Source organism: Myxocyprinus asiaticus, chromosome 46 (genome assembly GCF_019703515.2).
Source record: "Myxocyprinus asiaticus isolate MX2 ecotype Aquarium Trade chromosome 46, UBuf_Myxa_2, whole genome shotgun sequence".
NCBI classification, from domain to species: domain Eukaryota; kingdom Metazoa; phylum Chordata; class Actinopteri; order Cypriniformes; family Catostomidae; genus Myxocyprinus; species Myxocyprinus asiaticus.
Genome location: NC_059389.1, coordinates 14,004,127 through 14,022,481, shown reverse-complemented (window position 1 = coordinate 14,022,481; position 18,355 = coordinate 14,004,127). Strand labels below are relative to the sequence as shown.

Sequence of the window (18,355 nt, the reverse complement as noted above, 5' to 3'; positions counted from 1 at the left end):
CCAGTGAATAACAACTTATATTTTAGTCCATATGATTTGTGCACTATATTCAAAGTCCTCTTAAGACATACAACAGCTTTGTGTGAGGATTAGACTGAATTTTAAATCATTACTCACTAATAATCTTCCCCTCTGTCATAGCTCTCAAATCAAATATGGAAAAGGAGAATATTTCCAGTGAATAACAACTTACTTTTCAGTCCATATAACTTGTGCACTTTACTCAAAGTCCTCTTAAGACATATGATAGCTTTGTGTAAGGAATAGACTGAAATTTAAGTCATTATTCACTGATAATCTTCCCCTCTATCACAGCTCTCAAATCAGTCTCTCTGTAAATTACAGCTTAAATTTTGGCCTGTTCCTCACACACAGCTATTGTGTGACATCAAAAGACTTAGAATATTGCATACGAATCATATGGACTACTTTTATGTCCTTTTTGAAGCTTGACAAATGTGGTCACTATGAACTGTTGTTGTATGAAAAGCAGATGTGTAAAGACTCTTAGAAAATTCTCATTTGTGTTCCACAAAAAATAAATAACAGCATACAGGTTTGGAACAACATGAGGGTGAGTAAGTAATGACAGGATTTTCATTTTCATACAAAATATCACTTTAATTAAAAATTGAATGAGTAAAGACGCTGACTACCACCCCTGGAGTCGCGAGTTCGAATCCAGGGCGTGCTGAGTGACTCCAGCCAGGTCTCCTAAGCAACCAAATTGGCCCGGTTGCTAGGGAGGGTAGACTCACATGGGGTAACCTCCTCATGGTCGCTATAATGTGGTTCTCGCTCTCAATAGGGCGCGTGGTGAGTTGTGCGTGGATGCCGCGGAGAACAGCGTGAAGCCTCCACACACACACTATGTCTCTGCGGTAACGCACTCAACAAGCCACGTGATAAGATGCGCGGATTGAAGGTCTCGGATGCGGAGACAACTGAGATTCATCCTCCGCCACCAAGATTAAGGCGAGTAACTACACCACCACAAGGACTTGGAGCACATTGGGAATTGGGCATTCCAAACTGGGGAGAAAGGGGCAGAAAATCCCTGCCCCCCCAAAAATAAAAATTGGCACGGAAATTTAAGGGGCTTTTCCACTGCACGGTATGGCTCGACTTGACTCTGCTCGCTTTTTGGGGGTTTTCCACTGTGGATAGTAGCTGGTACCTAGTACTTTTTTCAGTACCACCTCAGTCGAGGTTCCAAGCGAGCCGAGCCGATACTAAATGTGACGTCAAAACCCTGCAGATCACTTCTGGTCAGAGATAATCGTCACTACCAGCGTCACTGGATTTGCGACACGGGACATCAACCCGCTAGTTTTAAAGTTAGCAACAGCGATAGCAGTATCATTTGTTCACGTGACTTTCCAATTGTAAAAAGAAATGGCTGTGTGCAAAACCACACCATGGTCAATAAACTAGGTGCAGACGTTCCCCTCGTTAGTAGCCAAGGAGAGGATCCAACGAGAGCTAGATGGGGCGACGCAACTATGACGATCAGCCTATAATCCCACCCACGTTGAGGCTGCACTAAACTGCAGTGGAAAAGCAAGCTCAGAAAAGTAAAGCAAGCGGAGTTGAGTCGAACCGTAACGTGCAGTGGAAAAGTGCCAAATTTAGACTGCAGTATCCATATCTTTGCTTCTTTTAAGTGATTCATTTTGTTCACTATAATGAACAGGCTGATGAAGGAAAATCAATATTTCTAAAGAACACAGATAGACATATGCTTGCAGAGAAAGAGTGAGGGAGGAGAAGAGAGGGAGAGAGGGAAAGAAAGAGCTTCAGATTGTGACAGCGGGCAGTGAGTGAATGATTCACCCGTCAGGCCTGAGGTCTGGGATCGTTCTGTCCAAAGACAGTCTGTCGCTGAGGTAACTGTTGTAACCATAATACTGGAACTTCTTCAGGGCCACCTTGCGGCTCTCTGGGCCGAGGTCATGACCCCAGCGGGCAAACAGTGAGCCAGAGAGGGACAGGTAGGCTGTGTCTTCCCCATCCTTCAGTGGTTTCTCTAAAGTTCAGACAAAAAGAGCAACAATACTCAGTGTCAGCCCGATGGCCTGCCATCTATCCATCCATCTATTTATCTATCCTAAACTATGAGAAGGTTTTGATTTGTTTAACATTTTTTGGTCACTGCATAATCTTTTCATTGATGATATTTCAGTGTTCTTAACCTTTTTGACTCCAAGGCCCTCTCCATTGTGCAAGACAATCTTCAAAGGCACCCCGATGTACTGTATATTAAGATATTTCTTCTGTTACTTCTGTTGTAATGACAAAGCTACCAGTTTAAATATATATATATATATATTATTACAGTAACTGAAACTAACAATATTACTTGATGAAAATAAATCATTGTCAATTTTGTGATTCCATAAATTTCAAGAACTGTATGTTTAAACAACAGTAGTTGAAAGGAGTTGCTGAATAACACTAAGAAATATTTATATTTAATATGCTGTACATCTTTATTTTTGCAGGTTTTAGCATTTTTATTAAGTTAGATATAAATACTGCTTATTTAAAAAAAAAAAATTATCTTGAGGTCCCCTGGGAAGTTTGCTAAGAGGCTGGTTTTATAAAAAAAAAAGTATAAAATAAAGAAAGAGCAGATGTCCGTACTTTTCACTGGTAGTGTAAATCAAATTAGTATGGTATAATCTTCTAATACCATCACTGTAGCATTGTGCCAGAATGGTACTTTTTTCAGGAAAGAAAGCTAGTCGCTTTAAAAATGCTGTTTTTTTTTGTGTATGTGTCCCCCCCCCCCAAAAAAAAACATTGCTAGGAAAAATAATGAATCCATTACTTATCTAACTTCCATTCATCAAGTTTGCGACCCCTTCAAGGTCTTAAAGGCTTTCTAACAGGAACTCTCCATCATGTTACCTAGGCAGCAAAACAATAATATCTACTTCCACTACATCAAATTCAAATACTAAGAAATTATGACAGCATGCATATCTATAAATGCTGAGTGTGCTGGCAGAACAGAGAGAAAATGCTCAGAGAATGATAAAAGGCCGATGCAGGTAATTAAGGAATGCTCATTAACAGAAAAGAGGTTATTTAATTACAGCCACCGCAAAGAGCTGGCCCAGGGAGGATCGTTCATCTTTGCCACTGCAGACACAGAGTATGAAACCAACTTCAAAACAGAAGACACTGCTTTCATGGACTATAAAAAGCTTTTTAAAGGGCCTGCATGAAGGTGTGTACAATAGGAGCTAGTTTCATGCTAACATTCCTTCAAATCTGCATTCCTGAAAAAAATAAAAAAAATAATTCTCTGATCTTGAAAGCACCTTTCTTTAGACTTTTTATATTAAAATACTTTCTCCTAACCCATTTACAGTAATATGCTGATACAACTTTAAGTAAGCCATTTGTATGTTGATTTCTCTGAAAAGTGTACTTAAAAAGTGGGTATGAGGCTTGAGTCACCTTTACACTAAAAATGAGCATAGTCTCCTTTCAGTTCTATTCAGCATTTAGTTGCTTACGTTAAAGTAGAGGCAATAAAAACAAGCCACAGTGTCTACTATATGGGAATCATGTAGTAAAAGAAATGACAGTATTTAGGGTCCAAATTGCCTCCATTATTTTATTTAGAAGTTAAATTTGCCATGTAATTCAGGTAGTCTCAATAAAACCACTACCGTAAATGGGTCTCTTTTGTTGCTGCACTTGAAATGACTTTAGATTGAAAAATTATGTAAAAGTTTTCACTGACACTGTTGTTTTGTATCCAGAAAATACTGTATGAGAGGAGAGAGTCAAGCAGACAAATACTGAAGCACAAATGCAAAAAAAACGTGCAAGAACTGAAGGTGAAGGTAAAATATGGCAGATCAGAGTGTGAAACTTCTAGACAAGCAGATTGAAAAGAAGGTTCTTTCCATCATGACTGTTCAAGGTAATTTTTTTGACGTAAAAATACTTTCTCCGATCCCAAGTTAATATACAGAGACATCTATATGTAAACCCTTCTAAGGTTGATTTTTTTCTAAACACTCTGCTATCAAAAGTTTGCTCTGTTTGTTTAAGCATCTCGACCAGCCTGACACGGCAACACTGGTGCTCAGCCAATGGTGTGAGTTTAGGGTGTGACTATAGTTGAAGTCAGAAGTTTACTTACACTTAGTATTTGGTAGCATTGCCTTTAAATTACTTAACTTGGGTCAAACATTTTGTGTAGCCTTCCACAAGCTTCTCACAATAAGCTGCTGGAATTTTGGACCATTCCTCCAGATAGAACTGGTGTAACGGAGTCAGGTTTGTAGGCCTCCTTGCTCGCACACGCCTTTTCAGTTCTGCCCCCACATTTTCTATCGGACTGAGGTCAGGGCTTTGTGAAGGCCACTCCAATACCTTGACTTTGTTGTCCTTAATGCCTTTTGCCACAACTTTGAAGGTATGCTTTGGATCATTGTCCATTTGGAGGACCCATTTGCAACCGAGCTTTAACTTCCTGGCTAATGTCTTGAGATGTTGCTTCAATGTATCCACATAATTTTCCTTCCTCATGATGCCATCTATTTTGTGAAGTGCACCAGTCCCTCCTGCAGCAAAGCACCCCCACAACATGATGCTGCCACTCCCATGCTTCACGGTTGGGATGGTGTCCTTCGGCTTGCAAGCCTCACCCTTTTTCTTCCAAACATAACGATGGTCGTAATGGCCAAACAGTCCAATTTTTATTTCATCAGACCAGAGGACATCTCCAAAAAGTAAGATCTTTGTCCACATGTGCACTTGCAAACTGTAGTCTGGCTTTTTTATGGCGGTTTTGGAGCAGTGGCTTCTTCCGGAGCAGACTTTCAGGTTATGTCAATAAAGGACTCGTTTTACTGTGAATATAGATACTTGTCTACCTGTTTCCTCCAGCATCTTCACAAGGTCCTTTGCTGTTGTTCTGGGATTGATTTGCACTTTTTGCACCAAACTACGTTCATCTCTAGGAGTCAGAATGTGTCTCCTTCCTGAGCAGTATGATGGCTACATGATCCCATGGTGTTTATACTTGCATACTATTGTTTGTACAGATGAATGTGGTACCTTTAGGTGTTTGGAAATTGCTCCTAAGATTGAACCAGACTTGTGGAAGTCCACAATTGTTTTTTTCTGAGGTCATGTCTGATTTTTTCTGATTTTCCCATGATGTCAAGCAAAGAGGCACTGAGTTTGAAGGTAGGCATTAAAATACATCCACAGGTACACCTCCAATTGACTCAAATTAGCCAATTAGCCTATCAGAAGCTAACTGGCTAATTGCCTAAAGGCTTGACATCATTTTCTAGACGTCACTTAAAAGGAACAGTTAACTTAGTGTATGTAAACTTCTGACCCACTGGAATTGTGATATAGTCTTTAATTAATTATTAATTAGTAATTAAAAGTGAAACAATCTGTCTGTAAACAATTGTTGGAAAAATTACTTGTGTCATGCAAATATGAAATCTGTGGAGTGGTTAAAAAATGAGGTTTAATGACTTCAACCTAAGTGTATATAAACTTCTGACTTCAACTGTATCTGTTTTACCAGCCAATGGTAGATGATGGGAGTGTTTGGGAAACCTGTTTGAATTTTTTGTTTCTACTACATTGCTAAATATATTCATATTATGTCCCTCATAAGCTCTGATTACTGACAAAATAAAAACATATTCAAATATTTTTATGTATATTCAGTTATTCTAGCAAAACAAAAAAGGGTTTCCCAAACACAGCACTCAGCAAGTAGGAAATTATTCATGCTATGAGAAAAATGTTGTAGGAAGGGTCCAAGCTAAAACAGCACCCCCCCCCCCCTCAAAAAAAAAACAGGCATTTGTGACCTTGCTTGTGGCATGTTGTCTAGCTGTCAGTGCCAGCTCTGAGGAGCTTGTGTAAAAGACACTCAGCATGTAACCCAAACTATTGACTTAATGGCACACACAAAAAATTGCCTTATTCTGTTCTTACTTTTTCAGACACTAAAAAGCATCTTTCTACCATACATATAATGGTCATATGTGTACAGTACATAAGACATGTATTTGTGTATGTATGTGTGTGTTTGGGTTTCTATATCTGACTCACATAGTCGGGATGACACTGAAAACCAAAATATGAGCGCACTCACATAAGTACTGAGATGAGGTCCCCAGCTGACGTAATGTTTTTGCGGCACTTCCATCTCAACAACCCTGTGAGATTACACAGTATGTAGTCCACAGACAGTACTGGGTAGATTACTTCTGAATTGTAATCGAGTACTGGTTACAAATTACATGACAAAAATTGCAATCAGTAATGTAATCTTGCAGGGGGGTTATCTAATCTGATGACTTTTGGAATACTTCTAACCTAACTCTTCTATTTGAGTTTCAGGCATTTCTTATGGGAGTTTCTAGAAATATGGACAGGTTTCAGAGGAGCGTTACACAAACGTGGTCATGCAATTTCGGCATTTTACAAATGCCATCCATGTGTGGTAAGAGATCAGACCAGTTATATTTGAGAATTAACGTCACCAAAATGGCCTCAAAGTTATTACTAAAGCAAAAGTGCATTCATTCACATTTTTTAAGCAGAGTACAAAAGCAATTCACAAAACTAAAACTAATTTTACGGCGCTAATACAATTGGATTACTTTCTGAATATGAAATTGTGTGTATTTGGGCATTTTGATGGACAAAACACTTTCAAACACATAGAATGACAAGTGTCTGGTCTCTGTGCAATTTTACAACCCTCCCCTCTCCTTCTCTTCCGAAAGCACTCGAAGAGTTTCTGAACGTATATCGTAGGCTGATTTAGAGTGAAAAATATAAAAGATTTAAAAAAAGAGAAAGATTATGGTGATCAATAAATTGTGAACAATTTACAGCCATTGTCTAATTTACATGTAATCATGTTATCCTTAAAAAAGTAACTGTAGTCTGATTATGAGTATATTAAAATGTAGTTTAATCCAATTACAAGTACTTAGTGCTTACATGTCAGTGATAAAATGATGGAGAAAGGACCTCTTAACGCTATATGATGCGCAAAACAAGCCCAGATGGGACTTGTGATAGAAATCAAGTTTTTTTCAGCCTAAGTAAGGCGCATTTTAATTACCACAGAAGCACACCAAGTCTTAACTATCAGCAAATGCAGAACGAGACTTTTCTGTCTGCAAGCGTATTTCATGTGGAGTTCAAATTGCCGCTTGACGCTGCCGTTGACGCCCTGACACGAAATCACGTCACGATTGCTGTAACAAAGCGAATAGCCACAGTCTACCGGCAGATTAATATTGTGGAGAGAGTTTAAGAGATTTAATGCCTATTGCAATGAATACGCAACCTATGTGAGGACTAGTTCTTTCAATAAGTCAAACTCCCACTTAGACTTTGGGAAATGTTTAATGTAACTTGAATTAGTGCTATTTAAAAAATTTTTAATAAAGCATTATATTGTTACATATTGTTCTGTTTTTTTTTCCTAAGAAGAAATAAATGCATTTTGACAGGAAAAGAAGTATATATAGTGTCAAATTTCAGCACTTTCAAAATCTGCGATAAATCGCAATTAACTACAAAAAAGAATTTCTGTAATTAATCGTGATTACAAATTTTAATCGACTGACAGCACTATATAATATACTCCTCCTCAGCTGTGGATTTTCACTACAACCTGTTCCACAAACAATTTTGCCACTAAAAAAAGTTTAATCAAAAGTTGGTGTACTTGGTTACCAAGGAGACAAATTGTTAGTGAAGAGCTTACTTGAGATAATATATGAGACATGCGTGAAGAAAATCAAATCAACTGTGAATAGAAGATTTTTATTGTGCGTCATTATCAATCTAGGTGTAATTTTGAAAGGGTGGACATAATTGTGTTTATTAAGTACATATAAAATGCAATGAAAGCTATGAAATTAGTCTGAGTGTTACATTTTATATATAAAAACAGAATGCTATCAAATTAAACAAACTAGTGAGAGTGTTAAAAGTGTGTACTTTTAAGAAAGTTTATCGTCTAAAGTCCTCAGGGCCAAAAGTGCCCATAGTTGAAGAGAAACCCATATATTAAATATTGAAAAATGTTTTCCACCTTCAGCTCCTAAGATGCATCATAGCGGTGATGATGTAATAACATAACACTTTAATGGTGTGGTGGCATTAAATTGTTGGCCCCATAGTGATAAGATGTGTACGGCTAAGAGGTAACGGGCTACTTTACTTGATTAAATTAGCCCTATAGTGCAGCTCTAAATGAGGTGAGAGCAAATACACAGCGAAGATTGGTTGCTCTTATCTTCCAAGAAAGGTTTTTATGTATTAATGATGACATATTGCAAATACATTTTTAAAGAAAAACACAATGCTTTTCAGGTCAACGTATTGAAAATTTCACGGCGTGACTCAGACCATAACATTTCATTATAATTTCGTATTTTATTTGTGGTCAAGGATGTAGACAGCTATTTGCTCATGCAATTTCGAGATGCCTCTATTTATTGCATCACAGACCGATTTCATAATTTTTTCACTTTATTGTGCCAGTGCAAATACTTGGCATGGACAGGCCATAAAACAGTTTACTGCTTTCTTCCAATGCAGTGAGTGTACCTTAATCCAAATAGCCCTTACATTTCAACACATTTGAAAGCCTCCATCCACCATCTCTCTCTGCAAATAAATAGCCATCATAATACAATGTCCAGTCAAGAGCTGCTAGAATAACATTACACTGCAGAACAAAATGACCAGATACCCAAGGCTATTTCCACAAACAGTATAATACAACAAGAGCAGTGATTTGTTTTGTAACATGACAGATAGTGCTGTGAATAACTGCTGGATAACAATCTGTAATGCCTAATCAATTCTGATATTACTCATTAAATAGTGCCATAGTGGGCCAGTATATTAGCCTAAATGTTTTACAAATGTATAACTGTTGTAAGAACTGGATATCCAATTGAGCACCAATGCTAAGATATTATTCTCAGGGTTGTGCACCATTCAGAATTGAATTGAGAAGTCCTTTTAAATTCCAACTCAGTTCCAAAATTTGAATTGTGGTATCAAACAGGATGCAGAATTGTAATTTAAAGGAAGAAGAATTACAATGGAATGACATTCAAAGAAATTCATAATTGCTGTAAGCGTAGTTTGTTTTTGTAACACATTTAATTTTTCAGTATGAATTCAACACGTTATCATACAACACGAGGTATTTCCAAATAAAATAGATGAAATTATTAATCAGTGTTTGAAATGCCTTCTATAGAAATGTGTATTTAATTTATATATATTTTTTAAATATGTTTAGTCAATTAACTTTCATTTTATTAACCATGGTGGAAGAACACCTTTTCTTTACACTGAAAACCCTAATAAGTTGACTACTCATTTGATTGAGTAAACTCGTTCCCTCAATTGAATTGAGTAATGGTGTCTCCAAAACTTATGTAATTAAGTTAAATTAACTTGGTGTTCATATAGAATACATTTAACTTTTTAGGTCAAGTTAACTAGATGCAAGTAGACTTAACTCAGATTTTCTATTTAAATATTGCTGTTTCTACTATTATTAATAATTTTAATTAAATTGATTAAATTTTAGATCAAATAATAGCACAGCTCAAATAAAGATTATAACTGATTCTAGGTCAGTCATTAAATAAACGTAAATCTCCAAAGAAATGCATATATACCTGCACTTTAACTGCTCATGCAACTTGACCAAATGGGACACCGACCAGTGTTCACCCAAATGGTGACATCACACAAATTAACTATTTGCAACAAAACAACATAAATAATACTACAAAGGAGCTAAAACCTCTGTAAATTCTTAATTACAATTATTTAAATGCCCCCATAACTTCCCTTCAACCAAGGAAACATAATTAAATAAAGCGCAAAGCATTATGGGTATCCCCATAGCCTCAATTTTGTACTCAAATGTTTGAGTTATTTACACTTAAAATATTAAGTCTATGGATTTTTAAGATAAATAAGTTCAATGAACTTAAATATTTGAGTTATGAGCCCAAAATCTGACATTTTAAATAACAACTTGATATTTCCAGTAATGACAACTTTAGGGTTTACAGTTTACACTCGAATTTACACCAATGTTTTCAAAATAGAGTGCCAAACATCAATATAATGTACTTTATAATCAACATATTCAAATTAGCTGGTTATCTGAAAACAATATGGAAAATGTGTAGTTGTGTATGGAAACATTTAAATCGGTTTCGAAGGCTGAGTTTAAATATATTTTGTCCAAATTCCTCAGAACTCAGCGGTTCAGGAGAGCATTAGAAATGACATCATCGAAGGAACAGAAACAGAATTTCTACAGCAGGATACTTAAACAGTGAAAGGATGGTCCTATAATGCAGTCTCAACAGGTGGCCCGTATTAAAGTGTTGCAGGTCTATTCTGATAGGATCACAGACAGCAGGGAAAAAACCTAAATGCTAATAATAAAAAGCAACTGATGTGCATAGTAAGGATAGAAAAAAATAGGCTCATCAAGTTTTAAAAGGGAGAAGAAAATGCTTCCAATTATATATTTTGTTGTTGATGTTAAAGGCTGTGCATCCAATCAAATTCAAAAGACAGTAATTTTAGTTTGCTTTTGTTTGATAAAACATTTAAGTATTGCATTGTGTTGGGTCACAACTTGGGTCCTAAAGTAAAATCAGTTGAGAAAGACTACTTTAACGGACAAATTCTAAACTAATTATTAGCAATCTTATGGAGTTAGTATGCGTTAATGAACATGACAGGTCTAACACTTTAGCTGCGTAAATAGCAACACAGAACCTACTTTATTATAAAGCATGGTGCAAAATGTAGTGATTCAAGCTGGAAGGCTCTACATTTAGATCCTGAATAAATGACTGAGTCTTGGCTACTCGGCTCATTATCATTGACAGGTTTCAGACCTAGTGACATGGATGCCTAGTCATCATACAGAAGCAAATATATGGCAATATATGTACATTTTGCATATATAGGGCAATGGAAAGCTACATTCAGTGCTAAATTCATGATTCAAATGCATTTGTAATTACTTGAGTGTTTAAAGCATGTTGCTGAGATTTTCCACAGAATTACTGTTAAATTTAATTGCTTTGTTGAGATGAAAGTACAATGGTCAAAGGAATATCTTACTGCTTCTATCAACAGTCAGGTTTCCATCCAAGTTGCGAATTAAATTAATGCAAAAAGTCATAATATCGCAAAAACAATCTGCAAATTATGCAGCATTTCCATGCCATGCCAAGAGAACAGATTTGCCATTTTTGGGGAAATTGGCTAAGAATTTAAATGGATATGAAAGTTGTAGCCACTGGGGAAGCCACTGTTGCCATTTTAAGAAAAGTAATAAATTACTTGAGGTTTAGAGCACGCAGACAAAACGTTCTGATAAACTTCATGCTTACAGGGCCAGATCTAGCATTTTAGGGGACCTAAGCAAGTCAAATCAAATGTATCCCCCTCCCCCCGCTACCCCATAATAGTGTATATGGTTTTTTTTTCTAGTGCGGTCAGTTGATTATTTTATTTTATTATCACAATTAAATCGCAAAATTAATACAGATTTTGAAATTTGACTCTAAATACACTTCTTTTCCAGTCAAAATGCATTTATTTCCATCTTTGGAAAGAAAACAAAAGAATATGTAACAATATAATGCTTTATTAACATTTTCCAGACAAAGCTTTCCACAGTATAAAGATATTATACCAATTCAAGTGACATTAAACATTTCCCAAAATCTAAGTGGGAGTTTGGCTAATTGAAACAAGTCACCACATAGGTTACATATTCATTGTAATGGGCATTCAAAACTCTCATCCTCCACAATATAAATCTGCTGGCAGACTGTGGCTATCTGCTTTGTTACAGCAATCGTGAAGCCGCATTCATAATTTGCGTCAGAGCATCAGTGTGACCGTCAAGCGCTGCTTTGAATGCCACATGAAAAGCGGTTGCAGACAAAATGTCTCATTCTGCGTTTTGGTGATAGTTATGATTTGGCGAACGTCTGTGGTAATTCAAATGCACCTTTCTAAGGCTGAAAAATGTCTTTCACAAGTTCCATCTAGGCTTGTTTTGTACAACAAATAGCGTTGAGAGGTCCTTTCTCCATTTTATCACTGACACAGAAACGCTGTTGTGTGTGTTGTGAAGTGTGCGTCAGTGTAATGATTCCGGGCGGACACAAAGGTTCCGCCATTCCAACAAGTGTTTACGCTGTATTAACGGTAAATGCGTTAATCGTGATTAATGAAAAATTATATAATTTTGATAGCTATATTTTTAGCACATCATAGTATTTCCGTCCAACTTTTTTAATGCAATGTGAAATAAATTTGCTTAAAAATACATCTATGGAAAACCAGCTATTGATATCTAAGGCTGGGAAGAATTTCATTACTATGTATTTGAAAAACAATTTGCTATGCCATCTAATAAAACAACTGCAAAAAGCAGGGTTGCAGGCCATTTGGAATGCTTGCTTGGGTCACAATCAGTAAAGTTATAGAGAGTAAACTAGATTTGTATTGGTCTCCGAACTGCAGATAGGGTATTGGAATCTCGTTGTGGAGAGAAATTGACAAACCACGAGAAAAATCTCCATCTGCTATTGGTCGAAAAACAGTTAGTCTCGCCCAAAACGCACGCCATTTATTGAGCCGATGTTGCTTTGACGTGCTGGTCGGGATGCCCAAAGAAACAGAGCAATATTTGGAAGGCACCACAAAGCCACAATGTGTTTACTCTTTTCAGGGAAATCACCCAATGAAGGCAACTTAGCTGACACTACATATTAAGCTAGGATAGAAGAAAGTAATTTAACATCGAAATTGAGGGGAGATGGCATTTTTTTTTTTTTCATGTAGAAGACATAAATCCATTGAACGACTGTGGTTATAGGGCTAATGCCCCAGCCACAGTCATTAAACAATATTGTGTCCTGAGGCAGGGCAACCCAAGGCTACAGGATGGAGAGACAGAAGGTACGTGTCTTGACCGTCTAAACACCCTGCTTGCACACATTTGCCATTCTCCCCATCCTGTTCTGAGCTTATGGGAGAGGACAGCTTGCTGGCAAAACAAGGAAATATAGTTTGCGACTCTCCAGGGGTGGTGACAGAGAGAGAAAGTGAGGCTGGATACGCTGACCTGGCTCAGCCTGGAGCTAAAGCCGGTGCTGGGGAGGAGTGGGGCGGAACGTGATTTGTCGTCCAGGCTGGCCATCTGTCTGACCACAAGGGAGACAGTAAATGGGACACTGTTGAGTACCTTTGTCAGAGGCGATGGAAGTTGGGTGGTACATGACATTCTAAAATTTAAGATGCACATCAAATCCATTTTAACATGAGTTTATGTAAGTGGTTATGTAAAAGTTACAGGGAATATCTTTCACCAATAGGGGAGGCTGGGGCTAGTTGTCACAGGGGCTATATCTCAATAAGTATAAGGTTTTTAGTTAAATGTGTAATTACACAAATGTGTGTTTTGTCTAGTAGTGGCTTTGAATCTTAGTTTCAAACACCTAGTTCAACACCCTCTTGAATTAGAATAACATTTGTGAATTATACACTGTAAAGAATGCTTTGTCAGGTAACCTAAAAATGTGCTTTATGTGGTAACATCTAAATTAACTAGTTTTATTCAACTCAAAAGTATTATTTAATATGACTATGTCTAAGTATATATTTATATATATACATATATATAATCTAAGTAAAAAAAGTAGTGTAACATTACATTTAAATTCTTATAATCAGATTACAGTTACTGACTTTCAATTAATTTAATTACTTTTAAGTACATTACTAAATTACTAATATAATTTCTAAAATAATAAATTTTATGTAAAATACATTTAAAAACATTTTTGTTCATTATGGAAGCTGCAGAGTGCCAATTAAAAAAGAATGAAGAAATAAATGATCAATCTATTAATTTGAAAATAAAAATGTGGATAAATAAACCAATTTATAAATGGATAAATTAATAGACACATTTAAATGTTTATTTAATTCATGTTTAAAAATGTAATTATATTTAACAGTTAAAATGTGTATTAATAAATAATGCATTTAATTAATGTTTAAAATGCAATTAAATGTAACAATAAAATAGCACATTAATAAGTCATTTTTAAATGCATCTTTTGAATTGCATTTTAAAAAAGTATTTGGCAATGGCATTCATTTTCCAGTTGCTTTTCTTCATCTATTTGCCAATGGCTTTTCTTTTTCATTTTACTTTGGCTTTTCTTTATCTATTTGACAATCAAGTTTAATAATGCCAATGGACAGTTGACACATGGGAGCAACCAATTAACTTTCGACTCAATTTTAAGACACACACCCTCTCCCACGTCCCACTCGAAGGAGATGTAAGACGGTCTGTATTGGACGGCTATTGATAGAGATTTAAGTGGTTTATGAAACCTGCGCAAAAGAAACGGACACGAAGCATATCAGAAGTTAATGGTCACTTGTTGCTGCTGCAGTTAAATGCAGAGGGTGGCCCTACCCAAACGTGCACAGTGGTACATGTCACCTGCGTGAGGTACCAAGCAGCTGGAGAAAGGCCGCTAAATTCTACCTGAAGCAAACGCTTCTCTGTGCGGCAAGACCTTACTTCATCCGCTCTTATCAAGCAGTGACACCACGTCCACTTTCAGTGATATCACATTCCATTTAAGACACTTTATGTCCACCGTTTTAATATTTTAAGTAAATTTTTTGCCTGAGTATGATTGGGAAAATGCGGACCAGCTGATACACAGAAGGCGAGCACACTTTGATGAAAATGGTAGAACTTAAACTACTGTTGTGTTTTACCTATTTTCAAACATTGAAAAACGGTCTGTTGGAAATGCTAATTTAAGAATACTATAATATCTACCAGCTGTGTACATGACTATTTATAATGTTGCAAATAAAGTCTGTGCTTCTTAATCTTGTGTTGTGCACCTCTTCATAAAGATGTTTACTGACAATAACAGTAGATCTATGCCCACATTAAACACACACTGTATATTGGCATTAAAGAGCTTTGTGAAGTATTGCTATTGTAGTCTGGTTTGTATGGATTTAACTTTTTTTCTCCCAATTTGGAATGCCCAATTCCCACTACTTAGTAGGTCCTCTTGGTGGCGCAGTTACTCACCTCAATCCGGGTGACGGAGGACAAGTCTCAGTTGCCTCCGCTTCTGAGACCATCAATCCACGCATCTTATCATGTGGCTCGTTGTGCATGACACTGCGGAGACTCCACATATGGAGGCTCATGCTACTCTCCGCGATCCACGCACAACTTACCACATGCCCCATTGAGAGCAAGAACCACTAATCGCGACCACGAGGAGGTTACCCCATGTGACTCTACCCTCCCTAGCAACCGGGCCAATTTGGTTGTTTAGGAGACCTGGCTGGAGTCACTCAGCACTCCCTGGATTTGAACTCGCGACTCCAGGGGTGGTAGTCAGCATCAATACTCGCTGAGCTACCCAGGCCCCCTGTATGGATTTAACATTAATTAATTTACTCTTTAATTGTACCAGACTCGATTGTGTTTTACATTTAATTGACAGACAATGGCAACTAACATGTCATAGATGTTTGAGGTAAAATGTTAAAGCTTTAGGCTAAAAATTTCTGAATAAAAATTAGCAAAAATCAAGCATTTTACCCCCGATCTCCCCCTTTACTGCTTGAATTGTGTGAAATGAAGCCATGTCACTTAAAGGTATAACTTTAATTGAAAGAGAAAAAAACATTTCTGGTTGTGTAAGTGAACAGCAGTATCACTTTATCAAGCTATATAAATAGAAACAGTTTAGTAAAGTTTTATCGAATCCCAATGGTTGTGAATGATACAGGTACAGTGTATGGGGGGTTTGTTTTCAAATATGGCAGAGAGAGCGGTCATAGAGGAAAGTCATATGAAATAGATGAATAACTGGAAGGTCAGGTAGGACAGAAGCATTTACTTCAGGTAGGATCTAGTGGCAGCTGCAGACTGGAGTTCCAGCATCTTTCTCCAGCTGCGCCGGTCTCCCCTATAATGGACAGGAGATACGAAGAAAACAATGCGCCAGTGTGACCCTATCTGGGGCTTTTAATGTAAGAGATGATAATGTATTGCAGGGCTATTCAACTGGCGTCCTGCGGTTGGTCAAGAAATTTGAAAAGTCAAAAGTTTGAATCATTGCATCTATAATAAACATAGTTATTGTTCAATAAAAAAATTTGTATCAGTATGATTTACTCTTTCTGTAATGGACCAATTTTGAAAGCACCATTTAGATTTGTATTATTATTATTATTATGTTTCAAGTTACCTGTATTTTAGAATTTCCTGCTAGGTGGAAATATTTCTCAAGTAAAAAAAAAAAAAAAAAAAAAAGCTATAAAACACAGATGTTTTATTTATATAGTGAACTAACTTTATAGGCCTGTTATAACACAATATTTGTAGATAGAAGCTTTTCGATAACAAAATATCCTGGCTTGGCCCCTGATTTTCCATCTGGCCCATTTCTTGATGAAGCTGAATAGCCCATATTGACATCCTGTTCCTTTAATTAACTGAATCCCCAATCTATATGTCAACCCTAATCAGGTCACTTGAAATGACCAAGAGCGTATACGTGTTATATTCATAACATTTGAAATAACCAAGCTGCTAAGTGGAGCACTCACTGGTGATGAATGTCATCTTCACTACTCTCCTCATTAAGAGCACTTATGTAAGCATCTGCTGGGTTTAAAATGTCCTGCCGGAGCCATGACGACAGCAGAACAGACATCTAAGTTGACAGACCCTGTCGCCTTCTCTAAGGGACTTTAAACGTCCCACTGAAATTACTGAAGCTACAAGACAAATTTCCTGAATGTCTTTGCAAATCTTAAAATTTAAAGGGATCATCCACCCAAAAATAATCATAACAATAATTTACTCATCTTAATATTGTTCCAAAACCATATGAGTTTTTTTTCCATGGCAGAATGTTAACCTCAGTCCCCATTCACTTTCATTGCATATTTTTTTGCATATAATGAAAGTGAATGGTGACTGAGGCTAACATTTGGTCTAACATCATCATATGGGTTTGGTGAATCATGATGGTAAGTAATGATGGTACCATCGCTTAAAATTCTCTGCCGTAGGAATTATTAAACCCAAAGGGTATGTTGTAAGTACCCTACTTGAGAGATGCTTGTTTTTACGCAGCAACAAAGTCAGTTTCATTTGACATGTTACTATGAATATACCACCAACACCAATCTGAAGAGTTTCAGATGGAAGAATCGCTTGATGCTTCACTGATGTAACCAAAATGCAATGGCTTCAGACCTCAGAGATGCGCATCTAGGCATTTAAATCATAAGCTTGAGTAAGCTTTACTCCATTCAGTAAAAAAAAAAAAAAAAAGCTAAAATAGCAAAAGGCATCACAACACAGACAGCCCCATTCTATCAGTTCCATACACTGTGATAGTGTGCAGACTAAACATGACCACATGCTGTCAGTAAAGCAAAAGTAGGGCATTCTGAAATTCATCCATTTTTTTTTTTTTTTTTACTTGTTCACTCAAATTGTTAGGCTGATAATATATTTAAAATGAAATATTTTGTGTTAAATAAAATTAAAATTCACAATAGAAGACTTTTCACTATCAGTCTCATCACATGGATACCACTTTAGATCAGCACATACTACAGTACCACCCATACCCATGTATTACTTCAATGTATGGTATCATATACATTAGTCTCTATAACTGGGGCATGCTAGTGGCATTTCAAAGCTGAAATGAATGCTGCCAAACATGCAGCTGGGAGTTCATGCAACCCTACAGACTCAGAGTGTGAAATGGAGGCAGATCTCACAATTATCAGTTATTCTGGGTAATACAAACAGTACGAGTCATTTAGGCCACTGGCGATATTTCTATTTAATTCACATTAACCTAGTCAAATTAGCTGCAATCAAAATGCCGCTAGGTTAACATTATGTAATTGCATGTACGTATTCGAAATGGATTCTCTCTTTTTCTTTAAAGTTTTTCCCCAGCAGAGTTTTTCCATTAATTATGAATATTTTTGCTTTTGGAATATGGGCCACATACTTGCAGAACTTACTGTATAATGTGAAGCAGAAATTATTATAAAACTTTTTGTTAATAATAAATTCGATGGGCCTGCTGTTGGTAATGGTATGATGTACACTACAAGGAGCTAAATTATAATTTGCCAAAACATTTCTTCACCAATTCAGAGAGAATGTGAATAATCACAATTACCA

The 18,355-nt window shown here is 36.6% G+C and overlaps 1 protein-coding gene across 2 annotated transcripts in view; it reads right to left on the bottom strand.

The window, feature by feature from the left end:
- Positions 1-18,355, bottom strand: part of galnt18a (UDP-N-acetyl-alpha-D-galactosamine:polypeptide N-acetylgalactosaminyltransferase 18a) — a 75,455-nt gene that overhangs the window by 42,068 nt on the left and 15,032 nt on the right. For both annotated transcript variants that reach the window (XM_051689800.1, XM_051689801.1), the window contains exon 2: positions 1,834-2,026. In XM_051689800.1, the coding sequence (XP_051545760.1) occupies positions 1,834-2,026 (193 nt within the window). The remainder of the gene's footprint in view (positions 1-1,833; positions 2,027-18,355) is intronic.